The sequence below is a fragment of the Rhea americana genome, unplaced genomic scaffold (assembly GCF_003343005.1).
Source record: "Rhea americana isolate MKP2758 unplaced genomic scaffold, rheAme1 scaffold_142, whole genome shotgun sequence".
Classification (NCBI taxonomy): domain Eukaryota; kingdom Metazoa; phylum Chordata; class Aves; order Rheiformes; family Rheidae; genus Rhea; species Rhea americana.
In genome coordinates, this window is record NW_028185506.1 from 1,227,267 (window position 1) to 1,247,327 (window position 20,061).

A 20,061-nucleotide genomic window follows, 5' to 3' on the forward strand; every position below is an offset into this window, starting at 1 on the left:
CTACCCTGTATGGTTTTCCTCATCCCTTCCCACTCATTTTTGGAAATTATTTCTTGCTACTACTCAACCAATTGCTAGAATCATCTCTAGGTCTTCAAAAAGTATAAATCATAGGTGAGGATACATCTGAAAGTCTCTAATCCAACCTCCTACTCAAAGCAGAGTTAACGTTAAAGCTAAAAYTTGTTCAGGGCCACGTCCAGTTCACTTCTGAAAACCTTCAAGGCAGGAGATTCCAAATCCTATCTCAGGCTGTTCCAGTGCTGCACCACTGGCAGGGTGAAAACTCTTGAATCCCTTGAAAATCTTGAAATCCTATCCCATGAAAATTTATCCTATCCTTGAGAATTTATCCCTTGATCCTCAACTCATCTATTGCATTTAGTTCTACAAAATTCAGGTTACTCTCTGTAATAGAACTATCCGAATTCTGTGCTACTTTCAGATAAACAAGACAGTATAAGTAAGCAGGAATTAAACTGACATATGATATGAAGATATATGGAAGATGGTAGTTGAACTGGATGATAAGAAAGTGATGAGGACTCAGCCAAACAGAAAAGGAAATCTGAGAATGCAATAGGTGGTGACTGTATCAGAAAAAGTCCCAGAAAAAACAGCAAGCACAGTCTGACTCTTAGAGGATAAATTAAATACACGGGAATTAGGGAGAAAAGGGTTATATTAAGTGTTATTGACAGTTTAATGTCATAGTTGGAAGAGGTAAATTAGGAATTGATTAGATAATTACCAACAACTTTTGCCCTCATGATTTTGAAAGGGCACAAAAATCAGAGAAACTCAGGGAAAGCAGTATTTCTCTAAGAGAAGTCAAAAGGCCTTCRAAAACATAAGCAAAAACCACTTAGGCTACAGCTCATGTTTTAACGAAGTTAAGGGCAAATATAAAAGACATTGTAATTCTTTTCTCAGTAAAAGATTAAAGCTATTAATGTAAGCCAGAGAGGATGGAGAAATGTAGTGAAAATATATGATTYAGATTAAATCTATTCAGTCATGCAAGAAATAGAAATATCCAGGAATATAAGGAAGAGAAAGACAGCAAAAATCCCCAAATTCATACTAATCAACATGGGTAAGAAACAAAGGATTATCTGCCATATGAGATTGAATCCTTTTTAAAAGTTAAAATAAATTAATTCTTTTTGTCCTCTTTTGTTGTTTTCTATGTGCACACACTGATTTCAACCCATATGTTTCTGTCAGTCTTTCTGAGTAAAGTACTGACAGAAAACAAAACCAACATAGTACAGTAGAAATTTGAATCAAACATAATCAGGGCTCTTGCCAGTAAAAATGTTATTTTTCCATTATAGTCTTGTGACACGCTAACTCATTAGAGTTAACTTTCCTATATACACTTTTCTGACACTGTGAATTTTAAGATGCCTGTGGATCCTGTAGTTGCCTCATATAGAAATTAAGTAAAATATTGCAAGTATTATAACTCTTAGACAGATAAGACAATGAAGAAAGCTGACTGGAGAGATGGCTAGTTAACGTAATCCTGTTATAACGCTGGGGGATGGTCTACACGGTTTAGTTCAAGATCCTTCCTACCTAAAGAAACCTTATTCTGAATATAACATTTAGAGTGATTGAAGTTGCTCTCTCATTTTCATAAAGTCCTATTTCTTAGCTAAATGTCTGTATGTGACAGCAAAGCAGCATTCCAACATCAGATTTGGTAACTGTTGAATACTCAGTACCGTTGAATAATCAATAACTTGCAGAGTTTCTAACCTTAAGAAGGCTATTCTCCTGAATAATTTACCAAGTCTACTGGAGAGCACTGAATACCTTGTGAGAGCTGCCAGYAAGTGTTAGCTGCTCATAGTTATGAAAGACAGTCAAATTGAAGGGTTGTAGGAAAACTTTGAATATCTTACTGTAGAACTGGAGAACTTAAGTATAGTTCCTAGGTTAACACAGAGGAGAACTTAGGCAAAGCAGATGCCCTTGTATCTGCAAAACACTGTTCTTCATAATTTACTCTGGTTGTCTGCCTACACCTGATCCCCACAGAGTCCTAGAAGAAGGACTTAAAGGCAGTCTCCATTCTTAACAGAAGTGCAGGGGCTGAGGCTTATGCTATTCTCCACTCTACATTGGAAACCACCTTCCAACTGTCCTCATGTTTGTGGGGAGATAGAAGGACAAGCAAAGGTACAACTCCTGCAGGAGAGAGAAAACTAAGAGGAAGCCACATATGCTCCTGCTCAAGTTCTTCAGACATACAAAGCATGTCTATGATTATATCAAAGGTCTTGTCTCTGTTTCATACCTCCAATAAACTATATGCATGTCTATATCATGAGACTCAGGAACACTTTTCAGTTCCTGAGACCAGGAGTATAACTGACTTTGTCTTGACTCCATGTTATGACGAGATTCAGCTGAGCTCCATCTTTACCCATGCTTGGGTTTCCGGAAGGCAGCTACAGCATGCTCAATGAAATCCTCTGATTTTAAGAACTGSAGGACCTAATGAATGTGTGCTTCAAAGCACACAGTTTCCTGGCCACACAGAAACAAACTAAGACACCTTTCCACCACAGGAATACTGGTAATTACTCTGCTGAGGTTGGTGGACCTGATTCACTTCTCATTTAAAGATCCAGGTTTAAATACAAAGATACTTGCAAAAGAAAAAAGAGATCCAATAGCATGAAATGTTTATAGAACCAATGTGACAGCCAAATTAGATTCTGAATCTTTGAATGAAGCATGGCAAGTGATACAATCTTTGTCATTGGAAAAGACAGACACAGATCTGGATGTTTTTGGAAATACAATAACTTCAGTAATTTTTTATGTTAAAAATTTCTTAACTCTTTTTCGATAACATACATGGCCAAAAATGATAGAATCTCATGAAGAAAAACAATTGTTTTTTGAAACAGACTAGAATTGGCATGATTTGAAATTTAGTATAATTCACAGAGTTGGGATGTATTTTGTTTTAAAGTAGATGAAACAATGTAGCATCATGCTAATCGATTCCCTTCAGCAGATTTGGTGGGGAGGGGAACAGTATTCTGAGGTAAGCAGGAATAAATTAATATAGTTGATAAAATATGTCATTTTGTATGTAATTAGGACCTCTTCTTTCCACTTTTGAACAGTTTTAATAACAACCCTTTCTATATGAGACTGTTTAGCTCATAAACAGGCTTCAGTTTAAATATCATAATAATGTTCAGAAAGGTTTGATGTACTCTGCTATCAGTGATTACAGATTCCTTACAATCTTTGCTGYATTTAATAGAAATTGTTTCTATTCAGATATTTGATGTCTGTAACACACAACTACTATTCCTCCTGTTTTTCTTCCTAGATTGAATGCTCAAGCATATCTGATTACTCAGAAAAAATCATCAAGGCCAACCACTTGGACAACAGTAAGACATGCATAAGTATATTTTTTCAGGAGAAAGGGATGCTAACTGTTTTTTGCTTTCTCTAGTTAATTTATGTTGTGTAATTTACATGTAAATGGTGGGTTTGTATTTATTTATTTATGTAAATACAGAACTAAAACAATACCTCATTCTAGATACCCAATAGTTGCTCACAGAAGAAGTTACTTTTACTTCTAAGCTTACAGGCAACAGAAGTAAATGGAACTTATCAGCTGCTTATTTGATACAGCAAAGCAGATAGCATATTAGAGCTGAACAGGCATCAGAATTGCCATTTCTTTTCCACCTCGTCTCTTAAACAGAATCAATACACACACATACACACATGTACTCTTAAATTCAACCTGAAATGGGGTTCTGAACAAAAAGTATTCCAAGTCCATAAACGTTTATCACTAACTGGGAGTTTCTTATGATTACAACTTCTAAAAAACTAGAAAACTAGAAAAAAGCATATTGAAATACACGCACACACATATATCAAAACTCTCAATTCCTAAAATGATAGTGTCACYGAAACACTTTTTTTTATTGAAAGGAAAACTGTTGAAATTTCAAGGGTTTTGGAAACATTTCAATTAAAATATATATATATTAAAGCCTCCTGAAAGCTGTTAACAAAAAAATCTCCAACTAGCTCTATTTCATCTCTTCAGTTCTCCCCTCAACTGCAGCACGTAAGATATTTTTATAAAATCCTGAAGAAATCAGGCTTTTTCAATTGAGGCTGTGAGCTCGTTCCAGTTTCAAGGTGCTCTTTATAAAGAGCTTATCTTTGCTGCAAAGCGAGGCAGATCCTAGCTGGCTAGGCTACATCCTGTGCTGCTCCACTATGTCTGCACTGATGCAGTGTTAGCACATGTGCAGAACTGGATTTCTGTTCTGTTTTAGATCTGCCCTAATTTTCACTGTTGTCACTTAAAGCTTCTGACTAACAAGTAGCTTCCTGAGGGGGGGGAGGATTTCTCATGCAGCAAGTATTCAAATGGTGTGAAAGAAACAGAACGAACATAACAGTGACACGTAAGTGGCCAGTCAGTGTATGTAAATTCTGGTTCAGAAAAACAAGGAAGCAAAGAACTCGAAAATACTTTATTACCACAAAAAGAAGAAGGCATTAAAGAAATGTCAACTTCAGCTTGATTAGTGTGCATTCTTAGTGCAGAGCAAGTAGGTTCCCGGTATAACCCTGGTGAAATAGCTGCACAGACAACATACTGGAAAGACATTCATATTAGTTTGTATTTCTAGCACACTCCAACCTGGTTCAGGAATTGTTACAGCTGCAGGAACCATTGTTAGGATTAATAGCTGATTTAGAAGTCCAGAGTGACAATTCCCTGAAGAATGAGCAGCTGAAAATGTTCTTGATTTTATACCAAACATTGTGCTCTCAAGCAAAACAAAACTGTTGATTTTTGTTTTTGTTAGTGAGTGAGGGTTATTGAAGGATCATTCTCTCAATTTTAGGAGCAGCTGAAGTATCCTGTGGCAACAGTACATTTCATGTGTGATTAATACATTTAGTGAGTTAAATTAGCTCCAGGAAGAATCCAGTGAGCTCCAGAGGCAGTACAAGGTAAATAGCAGGATGAAGTTCTTGGAAAAAGTGGTGGAGGGGGGAAGAAGCAGAGATTCCGCCCCCTTGGCAAGAGTGACTCATTAACACAGGCTCAGCAGTCTGTGGAACTGCAGTTTGGTTTCCTGTATAATCAAATTACCCCACTGAGCTAACATTTACACTTTCACACTTTGCACTGATCCACAATCACATTTATTTTAATGAGACCTGGTGCTAAACCCAAGGATCTTGCTGCTTATGAAAATTTTACTTTTTCTCCCCTAATTGTTTAGAGAACTGCAGAGCCAACAAAAGGGACTGAACAAACACGCCAGTGTTTTCAGAACAGATGCAATACAGCTAAGTACAGCCAATCTGCTCCCACATGGTGCCTTATGAAGGTGTTTCATCAAAGTGAAGGGCGGTGGGAGGAACTCGTACTGCTGCTGCTCATGCTATGACTGTTCTAGATATAAACAGAGGGCTTTGAAGTCTGCAGTGGTGTCACACTGGTAGCTAAGCATCACTAAAATTCTCTCTGAAAGAATAGAGACAATGAATGTTCTTAGGTGCACTAAAGAGAGCTTGACTGGGGCTTTTAACTACAGGTATGACAATAGATGAACTACTGAACTACTAAATGTAGTAGCAGAAGTTTAAAACGGAAAAGAAGGAGGGAACTCTGTACTCTTCCAATCAGGTTGCTCTCACCAGCTGATACCTCATGTTACCAGTCTGAGTAAGAATGTTCCCAACTTCTTAGAGGGCCAGGCTGGATTAAAGGTTTGCCGGTTTTGATTTGCTATGAAAATAAGGTAGCCATGTCTGACTACAGTAGTATTAATACTGCACATATTTTGGAAATATGAAACCTCATTTTCATGGACTAAGCTCTAAAAATCATTCAACCCACAATCCACTGTAGCACAGGTAACATAGTTCTAGTTAAATGAAAGCACTTTCGTCTTCATCAAACTATATATTGGCCACTTTCATCAATAAAACTATTAATTGCTACTTATTAAGAGCAATCCAGTCATCCTATCCATTAATAATGGAAAGTAAAATATTCCCTAACCACAGTTTTACCCTTAGAATTTAAGTACCTGTAATTACSCTGTCATAGAAGAATCTAGAACCATATGACTGACTACCCACTGGAACAAACAATATGAATAGTAGAGAAACCCAAGCTGAAAATTACTTTTCTGAATAATTTATAATACATTTTTAAATAGGAAATATATACAAAAAATTACAAGAATGATTAGTAATTTACATAGTGATCCTGAAAGGAGATAATTGTTACAATTGAACTACATTTGAACCAGCCTTTCATTTTGCTTTAAGCAAATTATCCACTCTAGTATCAACCAGTTCTATTCATTGCTCATTGACCTGCTTTTGCTCTCCCATCCTTCCTCTGTAAGTAGTGTATAACATTGTTGTATGTATAGCATTTAATGAGCCATGTTGTATGTCATTTCTGAGGGTCTGGTATACTGCTACAGCAAACTTCTAGTAATCTTTTTAGGCTATATGAAACTAACGAGCTGACAAAATATCTGACAGGAATGTTTTCCAGCAGTCACTTTAGATAAATGGGGAAAGCCATCCAAATCTAAACTGGATAGAAAATTCAGAGTGAGTATGCCCATGTGTTATGAAGGATTTAATCACAAAGCAGAAAGGAATGACAAATGATTTTTCRTAAGAGAACCATTCTTGCACAGACTTTCATGTTTGTATACTGTCAAGCTAGAACTGCCTTTCTTAACTGAGTCGGGATTCACTAGAATATTAGTCTCAGTCTCCTCTTTGTGAAACCAGCACGATGTGTTTGAAAAGCAGATGAGAATTAGATCCTAGTTCCATAAATCTCTACTCTAGCTGTGATGAGCTCATAAATATGTAACACTATATTTATGATAAGGGGTATTGCATTTCTTGGTCAGTGATCTATAAATTTCCAAATTCTAAGGTGCAGGTAAAATGAGATCCTGCAGGTAACTAGGTAAGGCCTGTTGTTTTTGATATATGAGTTTTACTTTGTTTGTTTTCTTTTATACTGATGCAATGCTACACTCAATGTAGAGAATTTTAAAGTAGTCTAAAATTCATTGACTCGTGTGGGGTCACCCCTCATCTACACAGGGTCAGGAAGAGAATCTTTGAAAAATAGTGTCAGCCTGACATTCAGCAGTAAGGAAGTCCTAGTCAGGTGTTTTATCATGTGAAACATATTTCTTTGGATTCTTTTTTCAGTAATCACAATATTTAAAGGTAAAGTGGAAGAAGTTGAATTACCTGTGGATAAAGTAGACATCATCATCAGCGAGTGGATGGGTTACTGTCTTTTCTATGAGTCAATGTTAAACACAGTCATCTTCGCACGAGACAAGTGGCTGGTAGGTGCTCTGCATGTCAAACTCCTTGCTGGAGCAGTCTTCATTTATTTTCTAACTACAAGCCTTCTCTCTTGTACTGTCACCATAAAAAGGACATTCCTCCAAGTCCCATTTCTTAGGCTTTAACAGAAAGACTAACAAAGGGAATCTCTGGGAGACTGGTCAACTAAAAAATCTATGCTTTTGAATTACAGTTGGTKCAGTTCATATAGACACTATTTATCTATGACATTGCCACAGGCTGCAACAATTGCTGAATTATTAAAGCTGATATGACAATCTGAAGGAAAACAACAAAGGCATGCAAGGGGTGCTTGTCTGTTTTTTGTACGTGCAGTTCAAAATGTGGTATCTTTGTCAGGTGAATAGATTACGAGATCCATTTCCCCACAATTCATCAACAGAAACCTGGAGGGCTAATGTTTCCTGACCGAGCTGCTTTGTACGTGGTAGCAATAGAAGACAGACAGTACAAGGACTTCAAAATTCACTGTAAGTACATGCCTAACAATAATCCTCTTCTATTGTCATTTCCCTACAAATATTTGATATATACTGGCCTGCTGTAAGCTCTTGTTTGACAAAGTTTTGAAAAGAAACAAGAACTCATGTAGATCAGGCCAGAATTACGATATACATGTGAACACTAAGAAAATTCTAGTCTGGAGATTAATTCAGGAAACTTACAGTAATTTAAAAAGAAAACAATCTAGACTTTGCTTCATGTTATAGCAATATCTCTACCTGTTTAAAAATGTCGGGTTTAGATTTAGTTTTGTTTTTGCTTTGATAAATATGTCATCCCACACAACTGCCATTAAAATCTGCAATATTCTCTTGGCATTTGGGTGCTATTCTTTGTTTTTAAATTAAGAAGAAAACAGAAAAATTAACAAGATACAAATGAATTGTAAACATTAAGAAATAAGACTATAAGAAATTATATCTAATACATTTGTGAAGAAGAAAAAACAAATGCAATGTTTTTCTAACTCTATGTTTAAATTTAAGTGAAACTTTTTAAATAAAGATCAGAGTTTTTCATTTTATTTAATGGGAAACATAAAATTGACCTTTCTTTTATATTTAAAATGTTTTTGTCCTTAAAGTTTCAAAGAATAATTTTTGCTGGAAGTGATCTCTGGAGGTCATCTAGTCCAGCCTCCTGGTCAAAGTAGTGCAGATTTCAAGGTTAGATCAGGTCACTCAGGGCCCTGCCCTGTAGAGTCCAAAGATGGAGATTCCAAAGGCTCTCTGGGCATTTGTTCAAATGCTGAACCACCCTTAGGGGGAAACACTTTTCTAAATGTCCAGTCAGAATTTTCCTTGCTGAAACTTGCATCCATTGTCCTTTGTCACAGAGGATGATTGGCCTCTGTCTGAAAGTCTGGCTTTATCTTCTCTTAAGGCAGTGGCAGATAGTAATTAAATTCCACCCCCCCCCCTTTAATCCTTTGCTGCCTCAGGCTAAGCAAATCCAGTTTCCTCAGACACTCCTCATATGTCAGTATGTGGTTCACCCTCATCACCAYGTGGTATTACTACCAGCTTATCTTCAACTTATTGTACCTCAGATCCCCCAAGTTCTGATTTTATTTGGTCGTAATATTCTTGATAAAATGAATGAGTTCCACATTACTTCACTTTTTTATTTTTACTTTTTTTATTCGCTTTTTAGAACTGGTCAATTTGACTTAAAAGCACTTTTTCTTAGGAAAAAGTAATTCTCACAAAATTCTGAAGCAGCTTTATTAATTAAGGATGCATGCAAAAGCTTGGATAAGATTAGTGCTTTCAGGCAACCTATGGATAAAATTACATAACTTATATTCATTTTCCCCTCATTTCCTCTCAGTAAAGAAAGCTTAGTATTTCTCTAATCAAATTCAGTGACAGTGTTCACCAATGACCTTTTCCTCCTTCCAGACATGGACTACTCAGAACTGCCAATACCTATGCCAGAGCCACCTTGAGTCAAAAGCAAACCCAGTGTAGTGGGGCAGTGACAAAAAGTRTCTATAAGTGTCAGAGATAATTATGTCAATTCTCCCCAAGCACAGCCTAGATTCTTTTCTCAGTTTTGTTGGGACCTTGATAGCGAAATTCCTCTAAAAAAAAAAAATCACAGATTCCAAAGGATGTAGGAGACACTTTCTGCAAAAGAATCAAGGCCATTTTGACCTAGAAAATTCCCATATACATTCTTCTTTTTTCCCTTTTCCTTTCTAGACCTTAAGCCTTTTTCTTTTCTCACAGACAAGCCACCTTTTTTCCACTCATTCACTTTTTCATCCTTTAAAAATAACGTTTCAGATTCTTTTTGTCTTCTACAATGTTGTTTTTCTTTAAAATACTTTCTTATCTGATTTCAGTTCTCATTCACCCTTCAATTTTTATACCTCCAGCATTTATTCTCCTTATCTTCTTTAGTTATTTCTGTCTCACTCCCTAACTCTTCCACCACCTTGTCTCTCTTTTCAGTTTATAACTTCTTGATAGTGTCTCCTTACATATCAATTTTCTGTCTTGCCTTCACATGAAATGCAGAGCTGAGCATTTCATAGGGCACTCAAGAACCACCAGATTGGTTAAGAATTAATAAAATATGAAGCTTCTAAAAAAAACTGATTTCTGATTTTTCAAACTTTTTTACTCCCTCAGAGGACTGCTATAGTTATTTAGTTTGATTTCCTACAAAATGTAAAATGTGTAATTTTATCTCATAATTCCTGCATCAGGTCTCTGTAATAGAGGCCACAGTTTGTATTTCAAAGATATTCCATCAAATAAATGAGATCTCAACAACTGTGTTAAAAAACTTTCCTTTTTAATCTTTTCTGAATAAAATAATCTGAAGTTCCTATGTATTCATAATGACAGGAATTAAAGATTTGATCCCCTGAAATGTTGAGAAACTGACAACCCAATAAAAAGATAACACATAAAAGAACCATTCATTTTTAGATTTGTTGTAATTTAGAAATATGTACATACTGGTTCTATGACCTTATTGCTCATACGCCACTGGGAACACCAGTAGTTCAAATCTATGCTCTGAAAAAAAGAATTTTGAAATTTTCTCACTATTGCTGTTTATCAGTTGTCAGTTTTTTTAAATGTTCATAGCATTTTTCTGAATGTTCTTCTATTCAACTCAGGCTATAGCCCACAACAACCTTTGTGACTTTCAGTTCAAGTTTTCAAATAGAGCATTATTTGAAATGGAACTTGACTCATACGATTCAGAAGACTGTGAAAACATTTTTTTTGAGGTTTTTGTTTTTATTTTTTTAAGCAATCTTAGCAGTAGAGTGAGTGTACTTTTCCCTACAGGACCATTTGTTCAAGAAAAAAAAACTCAGCAAGATAAGACTTCTTTGTACAATAATAAGAATAGTTCAAATATAGAAGATCAGCATGGATCCTAAATCATTTAGAAGAAGGATATTTTGCATTTAGTCATGATGTACATGCAGATTAAAGGCTTGATTCCCCAAATACTTAAATACAGCTGTAATTCTACTCCACCCAGTAGTTCTTTTGATGAAACTAAGGCTACTTAAATAAATAATAGAGCATGCAAACAAACAGCTGATCCAACAAATACCTACAAAAATGGAAATATTATCCAGAATGGATATAAAAGATCAGAATACTCCTTATGGCTATTTTCAAGTCTCAATATGAAGTATGCTCTAATTTGGGGCAATACTCTAAAATATCTAAAGCCCTGAAAATCATCCACAAATTTCACAGAACTCAGTTTTGGGGGCCACCCAAAACTTAAGGCCATTTGTGAAAAGATATAAAAGATATAAAAAAAAACCCCACAATTGCTTCATCTGTAAAATGGCAATGATAACACAAACCACTGGGACAGGGAAAAAAGGGTTAAAGAGGAGACCTGAAAGTTAGCTAATGGTAGAAATATTTTCAAATGGAAGATGCTTTGAAAAATGAAAAACCATTTTATTATTACTGCTTATTTTTGACACATCCATTTGCATTGACAGGGTGGGAGAATGTGTACGGCTTTGACATGACCTGTATTAGGGATGTTGCCATGAAGGAGCCTTTGGTGGACATAGTAGATCCAAAGCAAGTGGTGACCAATGCCTGTTTAATAAAGGTTTGGTAATTCCAAATATACCTAATTATGAATATTTACATCTAATTGTAGCATTCTTTGGAGACCTACTGCTTTTGCTTTACTACTATCTTTCTGTGCTTCTTTCTGCAGAAGCCATCATCATAGAATGCTGTGACACTACAAAAACTATATATGTGTTATTTAATTAGTGAGTACTAATGTGTTGCACATGCCAAATAACATCAGCTGAGCTAAACATGAGTGCTAATGCCTTGATCACTTACGGAATACCCAAATACAAGATGGTCCCTGTGACTTTGTACTCATCTGGATACTATCATAGTAGAACTGTAACTTCAGATTCTCACAAATTATAAATGTGAAAATACTGGATAAAATTGTGTTTAGATATGCATTTTAATTGTCCTAACTTCTTGTAAATAGAGGTTGAAAATTACTGAAGCAAAGATGCYGAAGAAAAGAGGTAAATTAATTCTGTTTGCAGTAAAAAGGCTGAAGCATCAGTTTCTGAAATGGTAGGCTGGGATAGAATAATTCTAATTCACTCTAGAGCGTGAGATCAGAATTGGACTCTTACTTATTTGTGTAATTTCCTGATTCATAGCCTTATCCAGAATGCTATTGTGCTCTCCCAGCCCCAATATGCTCAATCTGCAGCCAGAACATAGCTTGGACTCTGTTCTACATATGAGACAGAAAAGTCACAGCTCACTGTTCACAAGCACAGGCTAAGAACCGATGGCCTGCAAGAACAAATGAAAGCTCTGAAATTCATCTCATGTAGGAGGAATCTTCCTCAAAGGGGACTACTCACATGAGTAAAGCTATTTGCTTCAATAGCAGTTGGAGAATCAGGTCCGTGTAGCCAAGATGTCACTTATTTATCCCAAAAACTTAGTTTCTTTTTTTTCCATGTCACCTTTTGACAGTAACACATCTTCAAGTATTCCTATATATAAAAAGCAAAGACTTACCTTCAGTCTGCAGAACCTCTGTTTAAAGCAGCCAAAAAAATAACAAATTAGAAACTCTATGTGAGCAGGCACGAATGCACAGTCCTCACGCAAAGAAACACAAGATGGTTATCTCTAAAAAATGCCTAAGGAAAAGCAATTTAAAATCACAATACACAGAAGAAAGAGTTATGTAACCAGAATGACTACATGACATTTATGACAGTTTAAATCAATTTACCACTCTTAAAAAAAAGATTTTTAAATGGACTGCATAAAATATGCCTGGAGAGCAAGAGATCAGATGGCAGAATGGGTTGGCTTCTCTGGTAATAAAAAGTTATAAAAGCTGCATGCCCTTAACTAAAGTATAAATCCATAACCTTCTCTAGAAAGGTCTTTGAAAGTAACTGGGTGTAAAAAGACAGACAAAATTGTTCAGACAGCTCCTATTCAGATTTTATATTTAGCTCTACAAGGCCTGACATCTTCTGTCCATACACTGAATGGTGCTTCATCATGTAATAGCTCTTTGGGTGCAAATGGGGTGATTACCCAAGCTGGCACCACTCTCAGAAGTTCCAGGATATGCCCCTAATCTCACAAACTAACCACTAAAAAAGAGAAAAGTAGTCAATGAAAGGTAGGAAGTGGGGAGCCTTTGCTCAAGCTAGCAATATGGAAGCAGAAAAATTGAAACTGCATTTATTTTTCAAATCTAATTTCTGCACATCATTTATTTACACAAAGTACATTTCTGTGAGTTCAAGAAATAATTTCAGCCCAAGAAATTTGAGAAAAAATGAGCAGTAATGTTTAATTGTCTAAATGTTTTATTATGCAATTTCAAGAAGGCATGGCTTATTCATGAGATTAGTTTCACAATGGCGTTTTTCCGAGGTATGTTCAACTTGCCTGTTTTGGTCACCTGACTTAGGGTGCCTGTCAGAAGGGTCTAGATCCACTGCTCATCAGTTAGTAGTCACTAGATGCATTCCTATTAATGAATCAATGCTCTGTGCTTCTGCAGTTATTTGAGCTGCTAATTTATATGAKCTGAATTGTTCTACAAAATCAGTAAAAGATGGCATCATCCACCTGCATGCTATAGTCTGATGACACTCATCTAGAATGTTGGAGCCTCAAGTAAAATATCCTCCATCTTCTTCCAGGATGGGCTGTAATCCAAGTTTTGAACCTCTTGGGGAATTCTTTAGCAGGCGACCACTAACCTGCACGTACACTGAGGGGGATAGAAAGGGGTGGGGTGCAAGAAATATGTCTCTGTGATGTGGAAGCATTCCCTTTGAATAATGTCTTAAATATTATCCAGGTTAGTTAGAGAAGAAAAATAAATTTCTATCCCAGGGGCAAGAGATTTTCTCTGGCAAGCCAGAGCCCTTTGTTTGAACCCCTATCCAAGTCAGGCAGGGAGTGCAGTGGGACTAAAGTGTCTTCGATCACAGGTAACCACCAAAGTCAATAAGGTGTGAGAGGCAGCACCAGCATTCTCTTCTGATCTCAGAACAAGTGTGCAAGTCTCCTGAATGCCTACTGCTCTGAGCAGCACTGCCTGAAAATTTGAATAGTTTGTTTCAGATGGAATGAAATAATTGGATTCTCTTTTCTGATCCCCTTGCACATTACAGAAATACATTTGGTTTGGGGTTTACCTAAAACATATTTTTCCTTGTTAGTTCTGGTGTCAGCATCAAAAGCAACAGCAACAACAACAAACCAATTACTCACACAGCTGTAGAAAAACCTGCAATAAGAAAATGTGGCAAAAACTCACAAAAACAAACATGTAAGAACAAGCCATATTCAGTTTACCATACTGTGGTAAACATACATACAGAAAATACTGTGGGAAAATGCTCCTGGATCTCCTCCACTATATAACTACAGAAAAATACAAAATGAAAAAGCTACCTTTATGCTCCTATTTGTTCCACAAATCCCAGGAAATGTTTAAAGCCCCTACAGGTCACAACACTATATTAAGATGCTTAATGGTGCTAAGTACTGACTGCCTTCCCTGCACAAAATCTTTTACACAGGTGGTGATTTTTGATTCACATTCTTGTTTATCTGAGAATATAATGCAGTAGMAAAAAAAGTCATCCTATAAGCTCAAATATCCAGTATTATGAGACATTTCCATAATTCTGGAAAATATCACTATTCACTGATAAGGAGCCTAATTTCAAAGGATCAACAGTATTTTCTATAGAAAAATTACTGTTCCTCAGAAAGGAATTCAGCCACACAGGTGAGGCACTTGTCCCTGAGCTCCAATGAATCACATGTTCTTCTCCCACAGCAATCTTGACCCAGGATGAGTCATTCAGCTTCACGCTAGGAGATTATCCTCTTGCTTCACTGCAGCCTCAGAAAGCTTCCTAAACACATTCCTTTCCCTCAGCTTCTTTTAAAGAAAAGAAAGGAGCTTATCACCTACTCACTGTCCATCTCTTTTATTCCAGGTCATTTTGACTTGTTCGGAGTCTTCAAACACCATTCTTTGTTTCTCCTTTTTTCTCCTCCACTSTTTTCTCCACCTGAAAAGCGCCCTTCCCTCCCGTGGATGACTTTCTCTGTCACTCTTTCCTCTTTAGCTGTCCTCTTCAGTCTTTTCTTTCAGCATTCTCAAATTTAACTCATCCACAGCTCTCTCTTAAACAAGCTGCTTATTACCAGTTTCTTTTTCTACTTCACAAACCCTCCATTATCCTGCCATCTTCTCATGTCATGCTTGCAGACATCAAAGGGAGAGGAGGATCAGCCCTCTCTCCCACATACTCCCCCCTCCAAACACTACTAACTCTCAAGCATTTCTTCCTGTGCAAATCGGAAGGGCTGTCAGGGGAGGGGCCCTGGTGAGGAGCCTGAAGCCTCTGTTGTCTGGAGGCCATAGCTATGCTTGCGTCTCAGTTATTACATTTACTAGAAAACCAGCGTATGCTGTGCCATTTAGTCAAAACAAAGTCAGTTACTCCAGTTTCCCCTTCACTGCCCCCACCAAAACATCTGAAAGTTAATGTTATTCCTTCTCTCCCTCCATTAATACTACCAGTTTTCCCACTCCAAAGAAAGAAAAGAAACATTTTCTTTGGGAAATGTAAGTATGTTTGGGGGAGACTGACTATTGCATTCTCTACTCCCCTCATCTGTGTGTGTGTGTGTGTGTGTGTGTGTGTGCGCGCGCGCGCGCACATGACAATATAGGTCATTTTCTCAACTGTTCTCAGAAAAGAGGGTTTTTTTATTCACTGGAACTGGTTGCCCAGAGAGGTTTCCTTCTCTGGAGTTATTCAAAACCCACCTGGATGCAATCCCRTCTAACATGCTCTAGGTGATCCTGCTTAAGCAGGGGGGTTGGACTAGATGATCTTCAGAGGTTCCTCCCCACCTCAACAATGCAGTGGTTATGTGATTCTGTGATTCTGTTTGGCTCTTTCTCCTTTCCCTAGCAATTAATTTTGCTTCAGATCATTCCTGTTCCTGAAGCCAACAATACTGCTGGATGGTGCCTGTCCTTCAGCTTCTGCTCAGCACCTTTACCTGCCATCAGAAACACTGCCTTCACCACCATACCCTCTGTTTAGGTGACCATCTCCTCTTTGTCCAGACCATCTCCAGGCAGTGCAAGGGGAGAGGATAGAAAGAATTTTACTCCTCACAGGAATAGACAGGGAGAAATAAAGCAGTTCACTGAGATTTTAATTGTTATTTGATTGATGTCCCTGCTCACACAATCCTAACCGGGTAAGCTAAGTAGCTGGAAAGGGGATCAAGAAAAGAAGTCTACTCGCATCCCTGTAACAACTTTAATTAGGACAAGCCTGAGGAAATGGGTCAGACTGCCAGACAACATTTTTCCCTTAGGCAGATGAAAAATTCAGGACTGTTTCTCCCATCAGTTAGGCTGCCTTTAGCTAGGAATGATACCATTGAATCAAGGAATASGTAGCAGCTGGCAACACCTTATCTCAGACTCAGTGTAATCATCCTTATGATTCTAAATGATCTATACATCAATTACTCAGTCCTAAAGCAATTAGCACAGGACAGMCCAACAACCATTCTTTATACTCTTGTACATACAAGAACTGAACCTCTGACAATCCCTCTGCGACAGAGAAACACAGCAGGGAATGTCTCGTAGTCCTTTATGCAGTGTCAGCCTCAATCTGGGCCTTTGTATTTCTATCACTTCTAATGTTGCTCAGCTTAACATCACTTCTTTTTTTTTTTTTCTTTTAGTATACTTAAGAACTCTATTTTGACCAGACCCATGCTTAACCATGCCCATTTTGTTATTGTTGTTTTTCCCATAAATTGTTTAGAGTGAAATGTGTTAAATCGTGACTTTCAATTTTATGCACAGTAGCATTTATCYCATTTATCCCCCTGGGTTATTAGCTGTAATTAAGTAACATTCAATGAATAGTAACGTTTAATATAAGAATATATAGCAGCCAGAGAAAGTTTCAAGTGAGCACCAAAACCAGAGATCAGGCCAGTTTCAAAGCTTTACGATTTAACCAATAAACAAATTCATCTCCTACTCTGCATAGCAAAAAAGAGAGCTTGCTTCCATCCTTACAAAAAACGACTGCAAAAATGGCACCTTTCCCCAACACATTGATTCATTATTTCTGAGACATTTCTTCTGAATTCTCTAATAAAAATATTTCCTACTGCTTTTGATTACACTTTACCCTGCAGAGCCAAAATAGCTCAGAGAAAGTGAGCTAGATACSTTTTTTATGTCTTGTCAGCAACTAAAGGAGAACTTTACTCAAGTTCTCCACAGTCATGCCACTGAAAAGCCACCAAAAATTATGGAAGTCCACAGCTACAGCCACCACTCCAGTCTAGCTTTTTAAAAATAATTTTACAGGTTGCTATGGAATTTTAACCTCTACAACCTGAGCAGATTTCATAAATTCCCATTCCAGTCTGTTTTTTCTGTTTTTTTTTTTTTTTTTTTTTTTTGAGACAACAAAAACCTATAAGTCTACCCTAGGCTTAAATTAGACCATTTGTAAAGTATGAGTCACTATGTCACTAACAACATAGTTTGCCATGACCTTTGCAAAGCAATAGAATCATTTCCATTATGGGTAAATTTTTCTTGAACAATATTGCTAATCAAATAGGCCAAAACAATAACTCACTTAATAAAGATGTAAGTTGTTTTACCATAAGTTTTCAGACTCTCAGAAATGTAAGATATGTGGTCCACACAAAGAGTTCAATAACTGAAATATAGTTGCATATTTTTATGTTTATTTTCATAGACTTCTCTTGGATTATAGAATGTAACTGCCAAAATATAGAGTCCTCTACATGGACATTCTAGATTCTGCTCCCCAATATTGCAGTGTAAGTCTGAAGTAATGCCAGTGAAGTCAGTGATATGATTTCTGATTTATTCTGATGTGATAGAGGAAGTTTGTATTTTTGTCTACAGAACAAACATTTATTTCTCTGTATGCAAGAGCATTTTTGTTGTTAAAACTGAGTTTCTTCTTTCTGATAATAGAGAGAAAAATATTTTGGGCTATCTGGCTCTTTCCATATGTACCCTGACAAGAGTCTACAACAGGGACAGTGAAACCTGATCCATCAAGGGAATATCCAAAACTATACCAGTAGGAAAGATTTCCTAGAGCATTCAATTAATAGTATTTCAGACTTAATATAAGCCCAGTCATGAGTACTGGTGTTTGAAGTATCCCATACAAAAGCAGTACTGTACCTGGATGCAGAAACTCAGATCAATCTGAAGCACTCAGCTTAAGCTTTAGTAAAGCATTCCGTTTAAGTTAATAATAACATTTAAATATCATTGGAAGCAAGGAATCCTGGAGACATATCATTGATCTCAAACACTGCATTCAAGCCATATTAAGTTTTACATGATTTATTTCTATGTCCCTGGAGAGTAAAATCCGTAAGCYTACTATGGAATCTATTATTTGACACCAGATTTTAAAGGATGACCAGCAGAAAGCAGAGCTTGTCATGCCTCAAATGCTTTCACTGCTTAACATGACATAATCAATGCATGTTCCTTTCCAGAGGAAGTAAGAGATGCCTACATCAGAAGTTTGTTTTTATTTTTGTTAAAAACCTAATTCTGCCATCTTTCCTCATGCTGAGTAAGGCTGACAGCCTCTAGTGAGAAGGAGTCTTAGAACTGGAACCCTTCCCACATCCATTTTTCTTCTATTTGTCAAAGCACATTTTTATGTTGATTTCTGCTAACTTTTACAACCCCTCCCTGCTACCCCAAAGGGCACACTCACTTCTCTGACTGGTCTTTCTATCATTGGCTGCTTTGTCCAGTTTCATATTTTTCCCTTCTGGATCATTTATTGACGATACCATACACTCAAGTGTACCATCTTGCAGTGTAAAGGATTGCTGGTTGTTTTTATTGCTGATCATTAAATAAAATGTTTAAATACCTCGCATAACATTTAAAACAGATAAAATGTCCAAGCCTAGAATAGGCACAGACATCTGCATGTATATGATTCTTTTATTTCTTCTCAAAATAGGAAGTAGATATTTATACAGTGAAGACTGAAGAATTGGCATTCACTTCCGCATTCTGCCTCCAAATTCAGCGTAATGATTACATTCATGCCTTGGTCACCTATTTTAATATTGAATTTACAAAGTGCCACAAGAAAATGGGATTTTCTACAGGTAATCTGTACTTCATTTCATTTCTTTTCTATTTATATCAGTATATGGATGCTATTGATCAGATGGTACACAAGAATTTATTGTACCACCAGGTTTTTATTTTGGTAATAAAAACTACTATCATTCGGGGAGAGTGGGAGCAGGATGAAAAGACAACTGCTTCCAGGAATTCCACAAAAGCAGTGGCAGAATTTCACTATGGCATTCAGTCTTAGAACTCCATGGATCTTATGATCCAGGAGTTCATGCCCATCACTAGGTAGATCTTGACCCTGTGACTAGACAKGGGGCTGTTGCCTCTGTAAGATATAGTAGCTCTGGTCCCACGTTCCCCCAAATCTGAAACAACAAAACTCTTGCTTCTCTCAGAGCCTAGGACAAAACCAACATTTTTCCCAAGATGTAACCTCACACATACTGCTTATGTATATATGCCCTAAGAACCTAACTGTGAAACTCTTACTTACCCTGGTGAGCAGACACTTAATGGAATAACCCCATTCCTGTGAGTGATCACTTACCAGAGTGAGTAAACCAGCCAGTGTTGTAGCACACATAAGAAATTCATGATTGCTTTAATGAAGAAAACAACAAAATATAGCTGACTCTGATTGCCCTTAGTACCATTGTGCAATTCAAAATAGTGTAAATGGGGCCTGATATAAGTTAAATATGATTAGAAATCCCTCTGCTTTTTTTATCCTCCYCAAAGGACCTCTCAACCCTTACCTGAGAAAGTCAAAGCTGAAAGTACTTTGTTAAAATATATATTTATATCAGATTCTAAAAGTATTGCCATATGGATGATATTCTTCAGTGACTCATATTCCTATTTTTTCAGTAACTATACTTCCCTGGTCTT

The 20,061-nt window shown here is 36.9% G+C and overlaps 1 protein-coding gene across 1 annotated transcript in view; it reads left to right on the forward strand.

The window, feature by feature from the left end:
• The window catches only part of PRMT8 (protein arginine methyltransferase 8), a 69,656-nt gene that overhangs the window by 41,491 nt on the left and 8,104 nt on the right, over positions 1-20,061 (forward strand). Inside the window, exons 4-8 of the mRNA XM_085298795.1 lie at positions 3,359-3,422; positions 7,270-7,412; positions 7,817-7,904; positions 11,426-11,541; positions 19,049-19,199. Coding sequence (XP_085154921.1) covers positions 3,359-3,422; positions 7,270-7,412; positions 7,817-7,904; positions 11,426-11,541; positions 19,049-19,199 — 562 coding nt within the window. The remainder of the gene's footprint in view (positions 1-3,358; positions 3,423-7,269; positions 7,413-7,816; positions 7,905-11,425; positions 11,542-19,048; positions 19,200-20,061) is intronic.